The sequence below is a fragment of the Carassius carassius genome, chromosome 10 (genome assembly GCF_963082965.1).
Source record: "Carassius carassius chromosome 10, fCarCar2.1, whole genome shotgun sequence".
NCBI lineage: Eukaryota > Metazoa > Chordata > Actinopteri > Cypriniformes > Cyprinidae > Carassius > Carassius carassius.
Window position 1 is genome coordinate 4,086,624 of NC_081764.1, and position 20,005 is coordinate 4,106,628.

General features: G+C 36.3%; 1 protein-coding gene across 9 annotated transcripts in view; it reads left to right on the forward strand.

The window, feature by feature from the left end:
• The first annotated feature begins 13,402 nt into the window (after positions 1-13,402).
• The window catches only part of LOC132151564 (receptor-type tyrosine-protein phosphatase T-like), a 280,272-nt gene continuing 273,669 nt past the window's right edge, over positions 13,403-20,005 (forward strand). For all 9 annotated transcript variants that reach the window (XM_059559752.1, XM_059559755.1, XM_059559756.1 and 6 more), the window contains exon 1: positions 13,403-13,712. In XM_059559752.1, the coding sequence (XP_059415735.1) occupies positions 13,633-13,712 (80 nt within the window). In that variant the 5' untranslated portion in view covers positions 13,403-13,632. The remainder of the gene's footprint in view (positions 13,713-20,005) is intronic.

Consider the following 20,005-nt stretch of genomic DNA (forward strand, 5'->3'; position numbering starts at 1 on the left):
TAGAAGTTTCATTGCAGTGAATTTGCACTTTTTTTTCAAATCTGTTCATAGTTTTATGCATGAATCCCCAGGACTGATATTGTCTCTCTCTCATGCACCTCTAGCCAAGACTGTTTGCAAATATACTGCGTCTTATGATGGAAAGAAGCTTCATTTTGGTTCAAATGGAATGTGCGTTTCATTCCATTGAAAGAGATAGAGATTTCTATCTGGAGAAGGAGGAAGTTCTGTTCTCATTTGTCAATATATTTAGTTTTAGTTGACAGCGATTCCCTTGATGTCAGGACTACCGCAGAGCTTGTGCAGCAATGAGTTTATTTCGCTGAAGTGTCAGTGAGAGGAAGGAGAGAGAAAAAATAACAGGTAAATGAAGGTTTAACCACTGGCACACATCATGCATAAAGTTTGGGATCAGTAAGATTTTTTTTATGTTTTATGCTAATCAATGCTGCATTAATTTGATCAAAAATACAGAAAAAAATTGTAATATGTGAAATATTATTGCAATTTAAAAAAAAAAAGGTTCATCAACCATTTCATCAATCTTCAGTGTCTCATGATCCTTCAGAAATCATTCTAATATGCTGATTTATTATCAATGTTCAAACCCGTTATTGCTGCATATTCTCTTTTCTTTTCTTTTTTTTTTAAACTTTGATTAATAAAAAGTTAAAAAGAACAGCATTTATTCAAAATATAAATCTTTTATAACATACACTACCATTATTAGGGTCAATAATAATAATAATAAAAAAAAGTGCTTTTATTCAGCACAAAATTTTTAATTGATTCAAAGTCATAGTAAAAATTTACTTTTAGATCTAATTTTATATTTTAAACAATGTGTGTGTATAAAATAAACATAAAATAAAAATCATTAGTTAAATTATATTATGTGGATTATGTTCTGAAAGTAACTTCACTTTTTAACTGTTGACTCGTTTACAGTATGTTTAATTGCTTGTGTTTTCCCTAATTTTTAACAAAAGCATGTGCTAAATGAATAAATAATAGAAACATTGAGTGCCAACATTTGTTAACAATACTAATGCCATTGATATTATGAGGGATGAGCCATTTTTTTCACTTTCAAAGTGGGGTCTAACAAAACCACATCTCAAAGCTAGTTCATGCTTTCATGACCTCTAGACTGGACTATTGTAATGCACTTCTAGGTGGTTGTCCTGCTTCGTCAATAAACAAGCTACAGGTAGTCCAAAATGCAGCAGCTAGAGTCCTTACCAGGTCAAGAAAATATGATCATATTAACAAAATTTTACAGTCTCTGCACTGGCTACCTATTAAGTTCCGTATCAGTTACAAATTATCATTACTTACCTATAAGGCCCTAAATGGTTTAGCTCCTGCGTACCTAACTAGCCTTCTACCATGTTACAACCCATCACGCTCCCTAAGGTCACAAAACGCTGGACTTTTGGTAGTTCCTAGGATAGCAAAGTCCACTAAAGGAGGTAGAGCTTTCTCACATTTGGCTCCCAAACTCTGGAATAGCCTTCCTGATAATGTTCGGGGTTCAGACACACTCTCTCTGTTTAAATCTAGATTAAAAACGTATCTCTTTCGCCAAGCATTCGAATAATGTATCTCTTAAATTGTGAGTGTAGTTGCATCTGCATTTTTATTCTTTAGCTTGGGTTAAACTAATTTTACTTTGTTGGATCAGCAGCTATGCTAATGATGTCTCTATTTTGTTTCTATGTTTTGCGACGGGATTTACATCCCGTGGTAACTAGGATTTACACAAGCTCCAGTCTGGATCCAGAACACCTGAGAAGAGATGATGCTGACCCTCAGAGGACCCCAGATGATCCTAACCTTGAATCAACAAACAGAACTAACAATTATTGCTACATGTGTGACTGCATCATATAATTACTATTAATTAATAATATTGATAGTTCATCATCTTGCTGACTACGTCTTGTATTATTATTATTATTTTTATTTTTCTAAAATCCTCTCAAACGTGCACAAACTACTAGCTACTACTAAATATTGTAGAAACATAATTTTCTGTAAAGTTGCTTTGTAACGATTTGTATTGTAAAAAGCGCAATACAAATAAACTTGAATTGAATTGAATTGAATGTACAAACCAGAACCGAAATACGAAACAAGCACTAAGAGATGTTAATGCTAAACTATATACAGATTAGGCAGAGACAGAATCATGCAGAGATAGGCCATAAAGCATTAGCATATGGTGCTAAGAAGCAGCAGTGAGTGACGGCTCGCTCCTGCCTCCTGGCCACAGACTGCCATCTCCTCCCTGCTGCTCCGGAGGCTTTTGTGCTCGGCTGTGATCCGGGGATCCGAGATAATGTTCTGTTTGCTCGTTCTGGCTTTAACATGCCCAGTTGTCTCTGTACTGCCAGGGGGTAGCAAGCGGGATGAATAGAGAGCAAGCCCATGTTAAGGCTCTTCCCTTGGGGACTGGCACTGGCAGAAAACATGTGGAGTAACAGCTGCACTGCTATGAACAATGGTGATATATAGCTAGTTTGTTCTCACTCTTCAACTATTTAAAATGTACTGTGTCTATTTGTATATTTTGGCTGCTAAAGCTTTTTGAAGTGAGATTAAATAAGTGTAATTTATTTTAGGGGTATTCAAAATGAAAGGAAGTGCTAAAGGGGTCTATGTAAAAAAAATTACAGAAATTGTGATATCACAAATCCCGGAAAATATGCGTTGTAGTCCAAACGAGTCGTTCGTTGTAGTTTTTGAAAAGTGAAAAGTGATTATCTGTCTGATTATCTTGTATATAATTGCACTTTTGCAAACTATTCTACCTCAGATTTGAGGGAAAATGTTTTTTTAAGACTTAAAGTGATGTCTGAAGCTTAGTTATGGCAGTGTTGAAGTCGTGCAATCTTTGGTGTAGTCCGTTTATAGCCTAATGTTAGCTTTTTATTTTTACTTTTGCCGATTGTATTTTGCTTAAAAATACAAAATATGTAAGTTGTGTTCATTTGTAAAGTTTATTATGAAGAACAAAATGTGCAAGAATCATAAATATTTTTTAGTCACAAAGCTTGTTTTCAGCAGTAATCCAAAACCCAATTGAAAAATCCTCTTGGGTTTTTGTCCGGGGAACCAGGATGATGCTAACATATGGGTCATTCCTGTAGCATAATGTACTCACTCGGAGAAAGAACATGTATTAAGTAAACAGGGTGCTTTTTGATTTCATGTTGACATCAGATGCATCAAAGATTTCACTTGATTTTTAAAGGAAACACTTCAGCTTATTTTATAGATTGCTCCCATTTAATTATTTATGACAATCGACTGCCCTTATCTTTATCTAAAGCTACCTAGCCAGTGCCAGTGTTTTGTTATTTGTTATTATCAGTCCTTTATGATGACTTGACCTGCCTGGATGTTGACGAACTGTGAAGTCGTCTAAGCTCAGCACAGCTCAGATGGGATAATCAGGTAATCCATTATCGGCTTAGCCACAGAGGTGACTGGTCATGTGTGTGTCATTGGCTCTTATTTAATGATGAAGAGACTTTTCACAGGGAGCAAGGACTAATGGGGGGATTTTCAAGGCCAGGATTCTGTCAGCTCCAAAAGCCCTGGAGTGTCCTTTCCACTGGACTACCCTTGCTTGACCCCTCGACATGATGAAATTCTGAATCCAGGTTGCCATTTATGTGCCCTATTATTGATAATGGTAAAGATCAAAGAAGGAGAAAATCTTGTAAATCCTCGTTGTGATTGCTTCCGTGGAAAAATATGTTTTCTCAGCTACAAAATGCTGCATCTCGGTATTCACCTTTCATCTCCAGATCCATCTCTCCAAAGTTTCACGGTGAAAACACCCTGAGCCAAACTGTTCTTAGAGGCCTGACTGTCAAAGTAGGATTTGTTTTTCTTCAGGAGGGATTTTATATCTTTTCTCAAGCCTTCTCTCATCTTTCTTTCAGTCACGCAGTTTGACGTCTCTCCTCTGTAGGCAACGGGAGTCGTATCTCGTTGCGCAGAAGTCATAGCGAGAGGTGTGAGCGGGTATTTCTCAGTCAGGAGATTAGTATTAGCATTGGATTAGCAAAGGCCGCTGCCTTCGCAAGCTCCTTGTGTATCGTCTAAATGTAGTGTCAGACCGTCCTGTGTGCAAGGTGCAAACAACACGTACACAGACACACACACGTCTGGTTCACTATCCTTGTGGGGACTCTTCATAGACATGATGGTTTTTATACTGTACAAACTGTATTTTCTATCGCGCTACACCTAAACTTACCCCTCACAGAAAACTTTCTGCCTTTCTAAAATAAAAATAAAAACTAATTCTGTGTGATTTATAAGCTTTTTTACACATGGGGACCTCCATTTAGTCCCCATGAGTTGGTGTGTATTCAGGTTTAAGTCCCCACCAGTGTAGAAAAACACACACACACACACACACACACACACACACACACACACACACAATGTTTGGATTGTGAAAAAAAGTAATTGGATATTGGGCTTTCAAAACAATTATTTGTCATAACAGATGATACATCACATTATAATATATATAATTATTACTATATTAAATTCATATTTAAGAATATCTAATATATTTTACATGCATTAGGCTAATATTCAAAAGTTTGGGGTCAGTAAGTTTTTTCATTTTTTATTTTAAATTCAGCATATACAAATGAATAATGCTACAAATGTTTTTCAGTTTCAAATAAATACAATTTTTTAACTTTCGATTTATCAAAGAATCCTGACAAATATGTATCAGGATTACCACAAGAAAATATTACCGAAGATTTGAGTAATGGCTGTTGAAATTTCAGTTTTGCCATAAATGACATTTTCAATACAATTAAAATAAAAAAATCATTTTGTTTCAGAAAATTTCAGTTTTTAGTGCATTTTTGAATAAATAAATGCACCCTTGGTAAGCAGAAGAGACAAAAAAATCATGATAAATGCATGTCAGAAATATTTTTCAAAATGTAATAATAATGATTTATGTATTATGATTAACAGACTGCATGCTTTAAATATGTGACCAGATATATAAATGAAATTATTTTCTACTGGTGCAATAACGTAAAATATTAAGAAATTGTTGTTTGTCTTTGTTTATTAAGGTCATCTCTCTCTCTCTCTCTCTCTCTGTGTGTGTGTGTGTGTGTGTGTGGTGTACCGCTGTGCAGAGATGATTTCACTTGCACAGATCAATGTTGAGCGGCCGGAGAAAGAAAATTATTAGTCTGCTCTCCCAATACCTTTTACTAGAGAAGCCTCTCATAGCATCCCATTGCACCACTTATATAAAACTGATGTGCAGGGGCTGTAAAATCATATAAAAATGCTATTTATTTTTCATGTTCTCTTATATTACTCTTGTGTACTTCTCTTCCCTTGTCTCCCTGAAGGTTTCAAGGTATTGTTCGGGATGAAATGCAGACAAATGCTGTGTTTTCTGTGTGCGTTGGCTATGGTGCGACATGCCGCTCTGTAAGAGAGATGAATGCAAAACATATATGTGTTTTGACATGCCATTATACACACAGTACAGACCAAAAGTTTGGACACACCTTCTCATTCAAAGAGTTTTCTTTATTTTCATGACTATGAAAATTGTAGATTCACACTGAAGGCATCAAGGGCTATTTGAGCAAGAAGGAGAGTGATGGGGTGCTGCGCCAGATGACCTGGCCTCCACAGTCACCGGACCTGAACCCAATCGAGATGGTTTAGGGGTGAGCTGGACCGCAGACAGAAGGCAAAAGGGCCAACAAGTGCTAAGCATCTCTCGGGGAACTCCTTCAAGACTGTTGGAAGACCATTTCAGGTGACTACCTCTTGAAGCTCATCAAGAGAATGCCAAGAGTGTGCAAAGCAGTAATCAAAGCAAAAGGTGGCTACTTTGAAGAACCTAGAATATGACATATTTTCAGTTGTTTCACACTTTTTTGTTAAGTATATAATTCCATATATAATTCCACATGTGTTAATTCATAGTTATGATGCCTTCAGTGTGACTCTACAATTTTCATAGTCATGAAAATAAAGAAAACTCTTTGAATGAGAAGGTGTGTCCAAACTTTTGGTCTGTACTACTGTACATAACCTGTATGGGTTGTGAAGTGGTACAATTCAGACAAAATGTACCTTCTATTTCTTAAATCTATAATATTAAAAGTGCAAGATGATTTTCACTGGAAAAAGTACAATTTAAATTTTAAATGTGTACACTAGCATATAAATGAGCTTAAAGCATAGCAAACATTGACTAAAAGCCACAAAACATCAATTTAGATTTTATGTTCTCTTTTAAATTAGATAATTTCAAAACATAAAGGCATGAGTTAACTATAAAATGCATTCAAGGAAAGATTTGACTTGATGGAAGAAAGCCGTCTTTGTGACATGGACAATGTGAGATTTAACACTCCATTCAGAATGCAAATTAACTCTCAGGTCCTTTGTATGAGGTTTGACGTCCAAAGCCTGATTGGCAAGATTATGTAATTGTTTGTCCTATTCTCCATGAGTGCAGGTGAAAAGAGGCTTTTGTATTTGTATGAATTTCCAGAAAATGGTATTAATGCGAGTTATAATAGTTAGGCAGGCAATCATTTTAACATTGTTCAGAGAATTGGCATCATCTGGCAAATATTTACCTGAAATTATACAAGTTCACAAATTATGTTTGTGAACTTGAGAGCATATATACACAGACTCAAGATATAGCAAACACCCCATGCACTGTTATAAGCTTCAACTGCACAGATGAATATTTTTAAATGTGCTTTGACACATGAATTATTCATATAGTTAAAATCTTAATTCCCACGACAGTGACTGCTGAAATCCAGACATGGCTACAAAGAAGTTATGTGATGTTGCCTTTAAACATGGTATATGGAACATCTTAACTTAATATGACAAAAGGAAAAAAAATTGCACAATGCATTTTCTTAGATTTTTCCACCTATTTTCTTCTTATTGTTCTAAATATGTTTTTGATTAATTGATAGATTTTTATTGGATGGGTAATTGTGATCATTTGTATGCAAGATTTGTAGGTTGTCTTAAAGGTACAGCAGCAAAACTGTTTGAAAAGCATTGATAACTTGGTGCTTTTAGTACAACTCACCTTATAAATTATGTTAATATATTCCAAGGTTTAGGTCTTTTAAAGGCATAGTTCACCCAGAGATGAAAATTCTATCCTTCATTCATTGTAGAACAGAAAAGAAGATGCTTTTAATAATGTCTCTGTATTTTGGTCCATGCAATGAAGATCAATGGTGTCCAATGTTGTTTCTACACCTTTGTGTTCCTCAGAAGAAAGTCCTTCAGTTTAGGTGGGTCACTTTTTAGTGAACTATCCCTTTAACGTTTTTTATTTTTTCCTTTCCATTACCTTGATATGTCTCCTTTTATTTAATTTATCCATTTTCGTTGGCCTTTTGGGAAGAGCTCATCAAATCATCCGTAATTGGCCATATTCAGCCACTGTGTGATTGAATCAAAAATATATTATCTGCCATGTGCACTTACAAAGTTCCCAGTGTGTTTTCAGACTCTTTTCAGGCCAGTGTATATCTGGGCCCTTTGGTGCTTTTTTCCAAATGATAGCCTCTTAATGTGCTAAACACATGAGATTCTGACTATTGATCATGCAATCATTAAATTATGTCCAAGGTAGTCCATCAAAATTGATCCATGCAGTTCTTTAGATGAGTGATGCTTCCGTCTACTCTCAAGTTTCACTTTACACTTCCCTTCTCCACCACTTACCCCACTGAACACTTTGAACTAACAATGAGGTCTTCAGGTCATTGTCTGCATCCTTGAGATGTGATCAGATGAGCTCAGAGGAAAGTCGCTTCATTTCCATAAGAGGTCTTTGTCCCAGGAGCTTGTGCTTTTTGCAAACAGCATGGGGTCCCAAGTCTCTTGAGCACACATGCGTTGGTATTAAAAGCCCAGAGATGCACTTCTCCAGCACTGAGGTGAAGCTGATATTACACACATTAGTCATCTCATTAAAAGGCTCCACAGGGAGAGATGTTGTTTGAGCTGTTTTAATTGAAAGAGAAGTCATGGGAAGGAGCGATGTGTCCATGTGAAGTTACGCAGCGGTATCTACCCTGGAACAGAGGACCTGATATCCCGAGGCTAGGCAAACAGGAGAAGCTATCCGAAGTTTCACGGCTGTGAAATCGATTAAAGTCAGTGTTACAGAGCTTCATTACACAAAAGTTGGTTTGATTAAACTTCATTCACAATAAGGGTTGTTTGTGAAGGTGTTTGTTTAGCTTGATGCCAGAGGAGTTGGTTAATTGAATCTGAAGTTTTGTAGCTCGTTCATGATTGGGGTTTAAGTTAAAATGTAATAAATATTTCTATTGATTTAGTTACATTTTCTATTATATTAATTTTATATTAAATAATATATATTGTATATTTTTATGTCTTTAAGTGTTTTATATTAAATATTTAATAGCTTAATATGCTTCGGACAAGAGTAAAACAATCAATTAAAAATATTTTAGAAAAGTTTGAATGAGCCTTTTAACAAAAAGTAAAAGATGAAAACTGTTATTTTTAATCATAAATGTGCCCATACTTGATGAAACTCTAATAGTGTGCAAAATACGGTTACTTGGTTATAAAAATCACATTAATCAGTTGAAGGAACATTCTATGGTATTATCTATAACTTTATGATTTGCATTTGGAGGTTGTTGAAGATTCCAGACATGCAGTTTAATCAATAAGTTGAGAACTAATATTCATACTTAATACATGAATTTAGCACCACACAAAAATCTTTCTTGCCCTCTAGTTTACCAGAGACATACTGAATCCTTAATAACCAGTCCATCTCTCCGGTAATTATAGAAATTGAACTCCTAAAAATACAGTTGCTAATTCCCTACCTTACCATTTTTACTGCTTTCCAATACCACCCAAAGAAATATCATTAGCTCACACTTGTTTTTTTTTGTGTGTTTTTTAAAGAAATGTCTCATAAATCGTCTAACTCGACCCAGCAGGCTTTGAGCCGGCCAATTAAATCTATTGACTAACCGAGAGATGTTCCATGCATGTAGAATAAAAGAAGTGTGGATGGCACATTGCATGCATTTGATGGTGGAAAATCAAGTTTATAAAAGTTATTTTTGACCTTTCCGATGACTGGGATGAGCGTGGTAGATGGTTGAAACCTGTACAGAGTACATATTACACACACATTCATGCTGTAGCAAGGCCTCCTGGTGGCTGTAACTATTGGCAGGTGTGTGGGGGGGGGGCAGCTTCCTACCTCTCGCAGCAACAGAATGATTTGCACCTACAGTATGGAGCTTTTCAATCCACAGCCACCTACTGTGTTTATTAACTCTGCTGCTGACACTAGTTCTGCTTTTGCCTTTAAGTTTAATACATATATATATATAGTACATACATACATACATACATACATACAGAGGAGAATGGGCAGACTGGTTAGAGATGATAGAAAGGCAACTGTAACTCAAATAACCCCTCGTTACTATCAGTGTATGCAGAATACCATCTCTGAACACACAACATGTCGAACCCTGAAGCAGATGGGCTACAGCAGCAGAAGACCACACCGCGTGACACTCCGGTAAGCTAAGAACAGGAAACAGAGGCTACAATTCACACAGACTCACCAAAATTGGACAATGGAAGATTGGAAAAACGTTGCCTGGTCTGATGAGTCTGGATTTCTGCTGTGACATTCAGATGGTAGGGTCAGTATTTGGCGTAAAGAACATGAAAGCATGGATCCTTCCTGCCTTGTCTCAACGGTTCGGGCTGCTGGTGGTGTAATGCTGTGGGGGATATTTTTGTGGCACACTTTGGGCCCCTTAGTACCAACTGAGCATTGTTTAAATGCCACAGCCTACCTGAGTATTGTTGCTGACCATGTTCATCTCTTTATGACTACACCATGTCACAAAGCTCAAATCATCTCAGACTGGTTTCTTGAACATGAAAATGAGTTCACTTTACTCAAATGGCCTTCGTCACCAGATCTCAATCCAGTAGAGCAGATTTAGGATGTGGTGGAATGGGAGATTTGCATCATGGATGTGCAGCCGACAAATCTGCAGCAACTGTTTGATACTATCATGTCAATATGGACCAAAATCTCTGAGGAATGTTTCCAACACCTTGTTGAATCTATGCCACAATGAATTAAGGCAGCTATGAAGGCAAAAAGGGGTCCAACCCTTTTACTAGCAAGGTGTACCTAACAAAGTGACCAGTGAGTGTACAGTATATGTGTCAAGCACAAGTCTAGTCACCTTTATTCATGTAGTGCTTTTAACAATACAGATTGTAAAAAAGCAACTGAACAGCATTAAATAGAAAAATAGTGTGTCAATAAAGCAAAAAGGGAGTTCATCTTTGAATTCAATGAGGTCATCATCCAGCTCAGTTCAGTTTAAATAGTATCAGTGCAATCAAGTCAACGAAATCGCTGGAAATGAAGTGTTCCCAACTAAGCAAGCCAGAGGCGACAGCGGCAAGGAACCAAAACTCCATCGGTGACAGAATGCAGTCACAGAATGGAGAATGAAGCACAAGCATAAAAAGTATATGATACTTATATATTTTTATGAAGCATTATTGCAGTAACATACGCAATTTAAGAGTTTTGCATAGTTCTTTATCATTTGAAATGGCTCTATTTTATTTTTCCCTGCTAAGCTGTTTTGAGAGCTGAGAAGAACAGATGAAAAGGCATATCATGCTGTGTCTGTGTGCATTCTGAGGAAGGGGGAAAACTACACATGGTTGACTCTTGTCCTCTCATTGTAATACTGATCTAAAGGCATTCTAGTTAACATGGAAATAAGTTAATGCTGTCTTGCAGAGTTATGAGATAGGGAGAGACTGACTGGAGCCATGGGGGGTACACGTTGATCTGAAGTTATGAGGACGTACATTTGAGATGTGCTCTCTTTTACTACTCGCACAGCAACTCGCACACCCACAGTGATTGTCATTCGCTTAAGTGTTTTTGTGTGGTTGGCAGGGCGTAATTGTGTGGTTGCTAAGGCATTATGAGTAGTGTTGAATGCAGTGCTAGGAGGACGCTATATATTTCAAAATATACAATTGTTATACATAACTAAAACTTAATCAAAATATTTTGGCCATTTTTTAATACATTTCATTGTAATACAGGTGCATCTCAATAAATTAGAATTTTGTGGAAAAGTTCATTTATTTCAGTAATTCAACTCAAATTGTGAAACTCATGTATTAAATAAATTAAATGCACACAGACTGAAGAACTCTTTTAATTGTGATGATTTTGGCTCACATTTAACAAAAACCCACCAATTCACTATCTCAACAAAATTAGAATATGATGACATTCCAATCAGCTAATCAACTCAAAACACCTGCAAAGGTTTCCTGAGCCTTCAAAATGGTCTCTCAGTTTGGTTCACTAGGCTACACAATCATTGGAAAGACTACTGATCTGACAGTTGTCCAGAAGACACTTCATGCTTCCTTCTGCTGACCAGCTTTTTGAAAATGCTGATTTCATTTTCCAGCAGGATTTGGCACCTGCCCACACTGCCAAAAGCATCAAAAGTTGGTTAAATGACCATGTTGTTGGTGCGCTTGACTGACCAGCAAACTCACCAGACCTGAACCCCAGAGAGAATCTATGGGGTAATGTCAAGAGGAAAATGAGAAACAAGAGACCAAACAACGCAGATGAGCTGAAGGCCACTGTCAAAGAAACCTGGGCTTCCATACCACTTCAGCAGTGCCACAAACTGATCACCTCCATGCCACGCCAAATTGAGGCAGTAATTAAAGCAAAAGGAGCCCCTACCAAGTATCGAGTACATGTAGAGTATATGAACACTTTCCAGAAGGCCAACAATTCACTAAAAATGTTTTTTTTTTTTTCAATTGGTCTTTTAATAAGAAAGTATTCTAATTTGTTGAGATGGCAGTGAATTGGTGGGTTTTTGTTAAATGTGAGCCAAAATCATCACAATAAAAAGAACCAAAGACTTAAACTACTTCAGTCTGTATGCAATGAATCTATTTAATACACGAGTTTCACAATTTGAGTTGAATTACTGAAATAAATTAACTTTTCCACGACATTCTAATTTATTGAGATGCATATACATTCTGCATTTACCTATGTTTATATATATATATATATATATATATATATATATATATATATATATATATATATATATATATAATCTTTTTATTATCATAATTATTATTAAAAATGTATTTTCTTGCCCGTTTATGCACTTTAATATATTTTGGCATCTAAACAAAATCAGTATTTTTTATCACTGTTTCTGTTTAATTGGCACTTTAATAAGCACTGTTAAGAAGACTCCAAATACATTGTCGAATAAACCTGCTTTTTTTTTGCCTTTACACAGCTGAAATCTATATGATGGGATGAGCAGAGGAGATTGATAGTGGAGTTAAGGCTCATGCTAGAGTGGGTTGGTATGAAGGATGAAAAGGCACCTTTATGTGTTAATGAGGCATTGATTTCCACATCCCTAAATAATGAATTCATAAATTAGACCTAACCATAAAACACTGTAACTAAAATCTGCCCACTCAGAGAGTTTTTTATCTTATAAATGAACCATGGAGTTGACCATAAGCCTTCTTCTATCTATCTATCTATCTATCTATCTATCTATCTATCTATCTATCTATCTATCTATCTATCTATCTATCTATCTATCTATCTATCTATCTGTCTGTCTGTCTGTCTGTCTGAATACAAAATCACTGGAGCATAGTTCTTTGCGTATTTCTGGGCATCTTATTATTGTAGACTTTTGGCCATCATAGACAGGATCACAACTTTAATGCCCCCAAATACTGCCTGATTAAGCAGCACACTAGGTTTTTGGACACAGCTTTATCTAATTTATTATTACTTTTAATCAGATGTAGTTAATGTCCTTAATTATGGGTATGTTCCACTAAGTTTTGGCGACTAGAAAGTTTCCATATAATTTATGTATTCGTTTTTGCAATCTATCTTTTGTTTTGACAGTTAAAACTGGTGTTTGTGAAATATTTAGCATGATGAGTGTTCTTGAGCTATATTTGAAATATTTGGTTTTATATTTTGTTATGTAATCCCACCGTATTTATATATGTTTAAGTGTCCAAATACATTTGGGACCTCTGTGCTGCATGTAACACCGTGGAAAACAATGAAACTAGAGTGGTCTGGAACCTGTCTCACTAATTGCTCAGGGGTGTAGAATTACTTTAGTAACGGCGCAAGTGCGCACCGTAGAGAGCGTCTTCAGCGCGCGCTACCGCACGCAAACCTTCATTTCACGTGTAGTTCGTGTCAGAACGGGCTGGCAGGCAGGTCTAAGGACCTGGGGGATATTGGAACCCTCTTTTCATTCATTCGCACCCGCTCTCCTCCCCACACACCCTGTCGTAGCACTACAGAAAGCCAACAATCAGACAGCTGTCGACTTGCAGCTCGAGTCGCGCGCGCGCTACATCACCGATGCCGGGAAACCGTCAGCTCTCTCGCGCACGGGCGGACAGTGACTATGTGAAGCAGTGACCGCGAGAATGGACCAAAGGAACTACTTCGCCGTTCTGCTGCTCGCTTTTTATCTACAACTCACATTTGGAGAGTTCTTTCCAGGCAAGTTTGCATTCTGTTCTGTATCTTTTTAGCCACTTTGCGGAGGTTGGCGAGCTTTGAATGCCGTAACCCAAGACGGGATGAAACTTTAATAATTGTATCTTGTTCATCAATGACGATGTTCTGACGGAAGATGTAACGTTAACTTATTGTTATAACATTAATGTTAGATGAAAATGAATTCCAGAAGATCTGCTGTTGCTTTATTTATCGTTTGTGACATTTTATAGTCGAATCATACCTTTTAATGACGGATCTGTATCGTTATTTACCTCAGGTTTTTCTTGTGGAGCCACAAGAAAGATGACTGTTTCCTCTTAAAGTATTATTATATTATATCATATCATAACCCATATCATATCATATATTTTATCTATTTAAAAATGACTATATTGAAGGGTATTATAGACTATAATTATAGACTATTATATGTAACGTTACATTTATAAATGACAGACTGGATTAAGAAAAGTTTACTCAATCAGTAATATCCTAAATACACAGTACGCTCATAATTAAAATAGCTGTTGGTTCTTTGTGACTGGGATAATTAATTATATATTTTTGCGTTTGCCAACGGTCGGTTTGGTGAACTGATGAACACGGCGATCAGATCTTAGAATAGTCTCGTCTCATGTGAGCGAATCGGCCACCTGCAGTTCATCTCTCCGCCGGAGGGTGGCGCTCTGGCCACATCCAAACCATGAACCACAGCGTCATTGTCGTATCGTGTGTTGTTGAGAAATTGTCCTAGAACAGAATATATTTATCTGTTTTTTTTGTTTTGAATATGATAAATATTTTTTTGAAAAGTATATTTTTCTTGTCGTAAATAACCCACTGTGTTTAAAGACAATACAGAAGAGCTACATTATGACAATAATTATATAGTTAATTTATAGGGAGAATTTCTGAAAAGAACTGAACAAGTTTTCACATCTGTTTGGAAGAAATTATATAAAACCGAATCGTCTAGTTTATTTGACTTGGAAGGTAATAAAATAATAACAGTCCATTATATTTTCAAATAGCTGTTTTAATGTTTAAATTAAACCAAGAATTTCTAGAAGAAAAGGTCTTGTACATTAAATCAATACCTTAAATTTGCCAAAGTGACAACTTATGGTGATAACAAGTGTCTTATACTTGTTCACATTTGAATTTAATTACCAGTTACTGAAACTGAGTTGAATCTCATAGAATTTACAGAGAAATTAAGAATAATTAGATGTAGGGAAACAAAGGTGTTGATATAACAATGGTGAAAACGGTTTGTTCACTTTATTTACAATAAATGATTACAAAACGGAGCAAGAATGATTTTAACCAGTAGTTTAATTATGCTATTTATTAATTAGGTTGATTAAGTTTATTAATTATCACCCATGGATTGTTTAATAAGTGTTGTGTGTGCATTTCAGCTTTTGCCTTGAGGTCTGTGTGTTAAAGACTAACACTCAGACAAAAAGTTAATCAACAGACTACCACAATGGACACATATTAATATAGAATTCACTAATTCACTCCAGGGGGTTGATTAATAAAACCAGGAAAATTTCACCGGATGTACAGAAATGTCTGTTGGCTTTGTTTGTTTGACACTGCTGACCTGTTGAGCAAACACGATGTGCTTCTGTTATATCTTTCATGGCTTAACATGTTCATCTAATAAGCCCCCAGACCAGTGTTTTAAAATTGCTTTTAGTGTCACGTCTGTAGCCTGGCTCTTGTTGCGAGGATAATTTGTGCTCCATTCTGTCTTTGCTTGTAATTTTGGCAGGGCCAACAAGACTTTCTCTGTGCTTCAGTGAACAGCTTGACAAGTATAGGCCTATCTTTATTCACCAGTCTGAGGAAATGAAAGCAAGGCTATCAACATAAAAAGACACCAACAAAAAAGTACATCTTTTTTTGGATGTGGTTCTGTGCTGGTGCTGTAGTATTCTTTGATGTAGCATTTATATTCTATGGGATGTGAGTATGGTGGTCATTTAGTACCATGTTATTACTGTCTAATTCCATTATTGCCCCCTGAGACCCTCAGGGCCAACCGGGCATAATGCCTCTATCACATTTATTCCACATATTGATGGACATCTCTTACACTTTATTGATGTTTACTTCATTTATAAGCTATTTGAGTGCACAACTGGTGCAGTATGTCTGTATGGGCAAAGCGGATGAGTGTACTATAATAGATTTAAAAGAGGCAGTTATCTCACTAAAAGATTTCCATTTGGCATTTATTCAATCAATACAATATTGTAGTGTTATTTATTGTAGTAAAGTGGTGTTATTTAAATGTTATATTTCATATTTAAACACTAATGAAGAATTTTTTTTTTTTTTTTTACTATATTTAAGTTCCATGGTATTACCACTATATTTAAATGTACTCCAAAGAATATCATTACCATTGTGCTTCTTGCCACTCTTTTTGTTAATGATAACATAAGCTTGCTTGAGAATTGTGCTTTCTTTCTGTAATCTAGTTTTACATTTTTAAGGCTGTTTGACTTCACCATTTAGATGGCAAAAAAGGTTTACTGGACAAAATAAATAATTCAGTTGTACCAAAAAACAAACTTAATGGTTCCGGGTCCTGTGATGATGAGGGCCCTCTATGTTCCTGTGATATAGCATAGGTCTATTCACTGGAGCCTGGCAGTAGGGCGGCCCACCCATGTAAATTATCCCCAGGCTCCGTCTGTTTTAGCAGCGGCATGATCATTTATTGCAAGGCCAGTTTCGTTTATCTAACTCAGACACATCTTTTTTTAATTTATTTGCCTTGCAGAAGTTTTAATTTCATTGAGGTTGCGAGGAGACGCATATTATTAATAAGAATGATTAATTAAAACTGATGAGAGATCATATACCCTGAGGGAGCTGTGGATTTGTCTCTCTCTCTCTCTCTCTCTCTCTCTCGCTCTCTGACAGCTACTGATTTGCAGCTCAGTGAAGTCTCTTATCATCCGCACACTGCCAGACTAATAGCTAATCCAGAAACTGCCAGGCTACTGGTTAATCCAGTTCACTCAGTGTGTGTGTGTGTGTGTGTGTGTGTGTTTTGGGCTCCTAGATTAATTCTAATATCCTTGAACATGAGGCATTTAGGAATTCATATATACTGCTTTTTTCCTACTGTCGTTTCTTTTCTAATATTTCATCTTTTCCTGCGATATGTCTTTCTGAAGGTCAGACTGTGTTTCTATTAGTGTTTATTGCTGTTGTTGACTTATTATACACTTATAAATTATACATTTATACATGTATTGCAATCACTTATTTTTTTATGCATTTAACCCTTGCAGCTTTGAATTGATTGTATATATGGTTATGAATCCATATGCAATTATATTATTATAATTAAAAAAGTTTACATAAAATTCATTGTCCTTATGCAACCCTCAAGTTAGATCAAGGTTCATAAACTGTTTTCAGTCTGTGACCACTAACTTTTATAGTATTTTTATTTTGCAAATTTTGTTATTAAGATAGAAATGTAAATATTAAATTTAAATATAAAACAAATCTATACTTAAATATTTATATATTAAAACCACAATATAAAGTGAACTTTGATTAATGCTAAGGTTAAATGAATATATTTACAATTTACATACATTATATATATATATATATCTCTCCTAGTCAAACAAGAGTAAAAAGTGGTAAAAACCGCTGAGTAAAGTGGGAATGAATGACCAACGAAACTTAAAAGGAAAGAACAAGACTTTTAAACTTAATTGAAAGTAACCGCCACATGTAGGATGAAAGAATTCTTGCTGAGGCTCGTAGGGCTAAATGAGCAGGTGAGTATGAAAGCCTCACTTTGTCGCAACTTGTATGGAAACAAAACGAGTTGCCTTACTGTGACAGCTTCCTCTTTTGTTGTGATTGCCGCTCTAGACCGAGATGGAGAGCCTGTTTGAGGGGGTGGAATAACAATGCAAGAAATCAGGGAGAAATGACACGCTGAGAGCCGAAACTGAGAGATAGACAGAAAATATCGAGAAGGGAAAAGGGGAAAAACAACACTTGAAGTGGACGAAAAAATGAGACACCTGACAGGACCAACAAATGACTTTGCAAGGGCTGTCGGAACATAATGGATTACACACACACACACACACACACACACAGGAACGTGATTATTTCCCGTGTGTCCATTAGAAAGCGCCAGGGCCGTAATTGTTTTCTTTGACCTGCTTGTTATCGCCCTGCTCTTGGTTTGCCAGGTTTCAGTGCTCCACTCTTGGCCTCTGACAAGCTGTCAATCAGTTGCCTGTTTAGTATTCGAGTGAGAGGGAGAGCGAAAGGAAGACTGTCAGAGGTGTTATCTGCATGACAGTGCTGGTCTAATCCTCCCCACTTATTCTATTTGGCTGACTAAATGACAGCTCAATACTGGAGTGCGGGCCAGGTCCACTATAAATGAGACGTCTCCTCCTCGTACTGTACACAGAGCGAAAACCTCTGGAGCAGCCATGTTTATTATCTGAGGAGCTATTTGGAGCCACATTTAGGCTAGTCAGTAGGTAAAGGGGTAGTTCACCTAAAAAGGGAAAGTGTGCCCTCTTCATCTTTTTAATGTTGCTCAAACCACATATTCCCCTGTAAAAGGCATTTTTTGTTGAAACAAAGTTGATTTCTTGTACAGTGAAAGCAGGGGCTAAAACTTTTTGCCAGATCTGCCAAAGGCCGGTGACTTAAGGAAATTTATCCTGCCAGAAATATATATACCTATATTTTTTTTACCAGCCATGAAAAAAACAAACAAACTAAATAAAAAGTTTTAGATAATAGCAAAAAATCACAATCCTTGATTCCAGATTCGATGTTAAAACTAGTAGCTTAACCAATATAAATTTAATAGGCTATATTTTTAAAGACTAGTAAATAGTCAGTTGTAAAATAAGAGCAAATCAAATTCCAAGTAATAGCACAAAATAGCCTACTATACAATAAAGATACACATGGAAATGGTGCATTTCAGGCAGGTCTAACAGTGATTTTCAGATCACCTGATAGCCTACAGAAATTGTATAAAATATGCTAATCAAATAACACTATAGTCTTTATATCTTTTTTTTTTTTGATCAACATTAAAATTGCAGACGACAGCAGGATTATTGGAATTCTGTGTCTATTACTTTAACACAGTGTCTGCACCGCAGCAGCCGGAAGTTGTCAACACTAGATGCGACGGAGCGGCCGTTGCTTGGACTATTTCAGATTTAGAATGTGAATCCATTTACTTTCGGGGATTTGTTGTGTTGCGCACAGTGCGTGAGTGTTACGTGAGTCATTTCAAGTGGCATAGCTCTTGGATATTTACATTACAAAGGTTTAAACAGCACTAAGCTGTCAACCATACGAAGCGTCATTTACATTTGTTCACGTTTATGTTCTTACAGCATTGCAAGAATTTAAAAAAATGTTATAATTAAGCTACTACTAAATATTGTAGAAATGTAATTTTCTGTAAAGTTGCTTTTTTCAATGATTTGTATTGTAAAAAGCGCTATACAAATAAACTTGAATTAAATTTAATTAAATTTGCCAAAGCCGTTTTTAACTTGCATTTGGTCCTTGGCGAGTGTTAATTTTAGGCCCTGAGTGAAAGTGATTCATGGCTATTGAGATAGTACTATATAAGAAAAAAAACTATAAATATACTGTACAGGTCCTTCTCAAAAAAATTGCATATTGTGATAAAGTTCATTATTTTCCATAATGTAATGATAAAAATTAAACTTTCATATATTTTACATTCATTGCACACCAACTGAAATATTTCAGGTCTTTTATTGTTTTAATACTGATGATTTTGGCATACAGCTCATGAAAACCCAAAATTCCTATATCAAAAAATTAGCATATCATGAAAAGGTTCTCTAAACGAGCTATTTACCTAATCATCTGAATCAACTAATTAACTCTAAACACCTGCAAAAGATTCCTGAGGCTTTTAAAAACTCCCAGCCTGGTTCATTACTCAAAACCGCAATCATGGGTAAGACTGCCGACCTGACTGCTGTCCAGAAGGCCATCATTGGCCATCAAATTTCTGAACGAACAGGCTGTTCCCAGAGTGCTGTATCAAGGCACCTCAGTGGGAAGTCTGTGGGAAGGAAAAAGTGTGGCAAAAAACACTGCACAACGAGAAGAGGTGACCGGACCCTGAGGAAGATTGTGGAGAAGGACCGATTCCAGACCTTGGGGGACCTGCGGAAGCAGTGGACTGAGTCTGGAGTAGAAACATCCAGAGCCACCGTGCACAGGCGTGTGCAG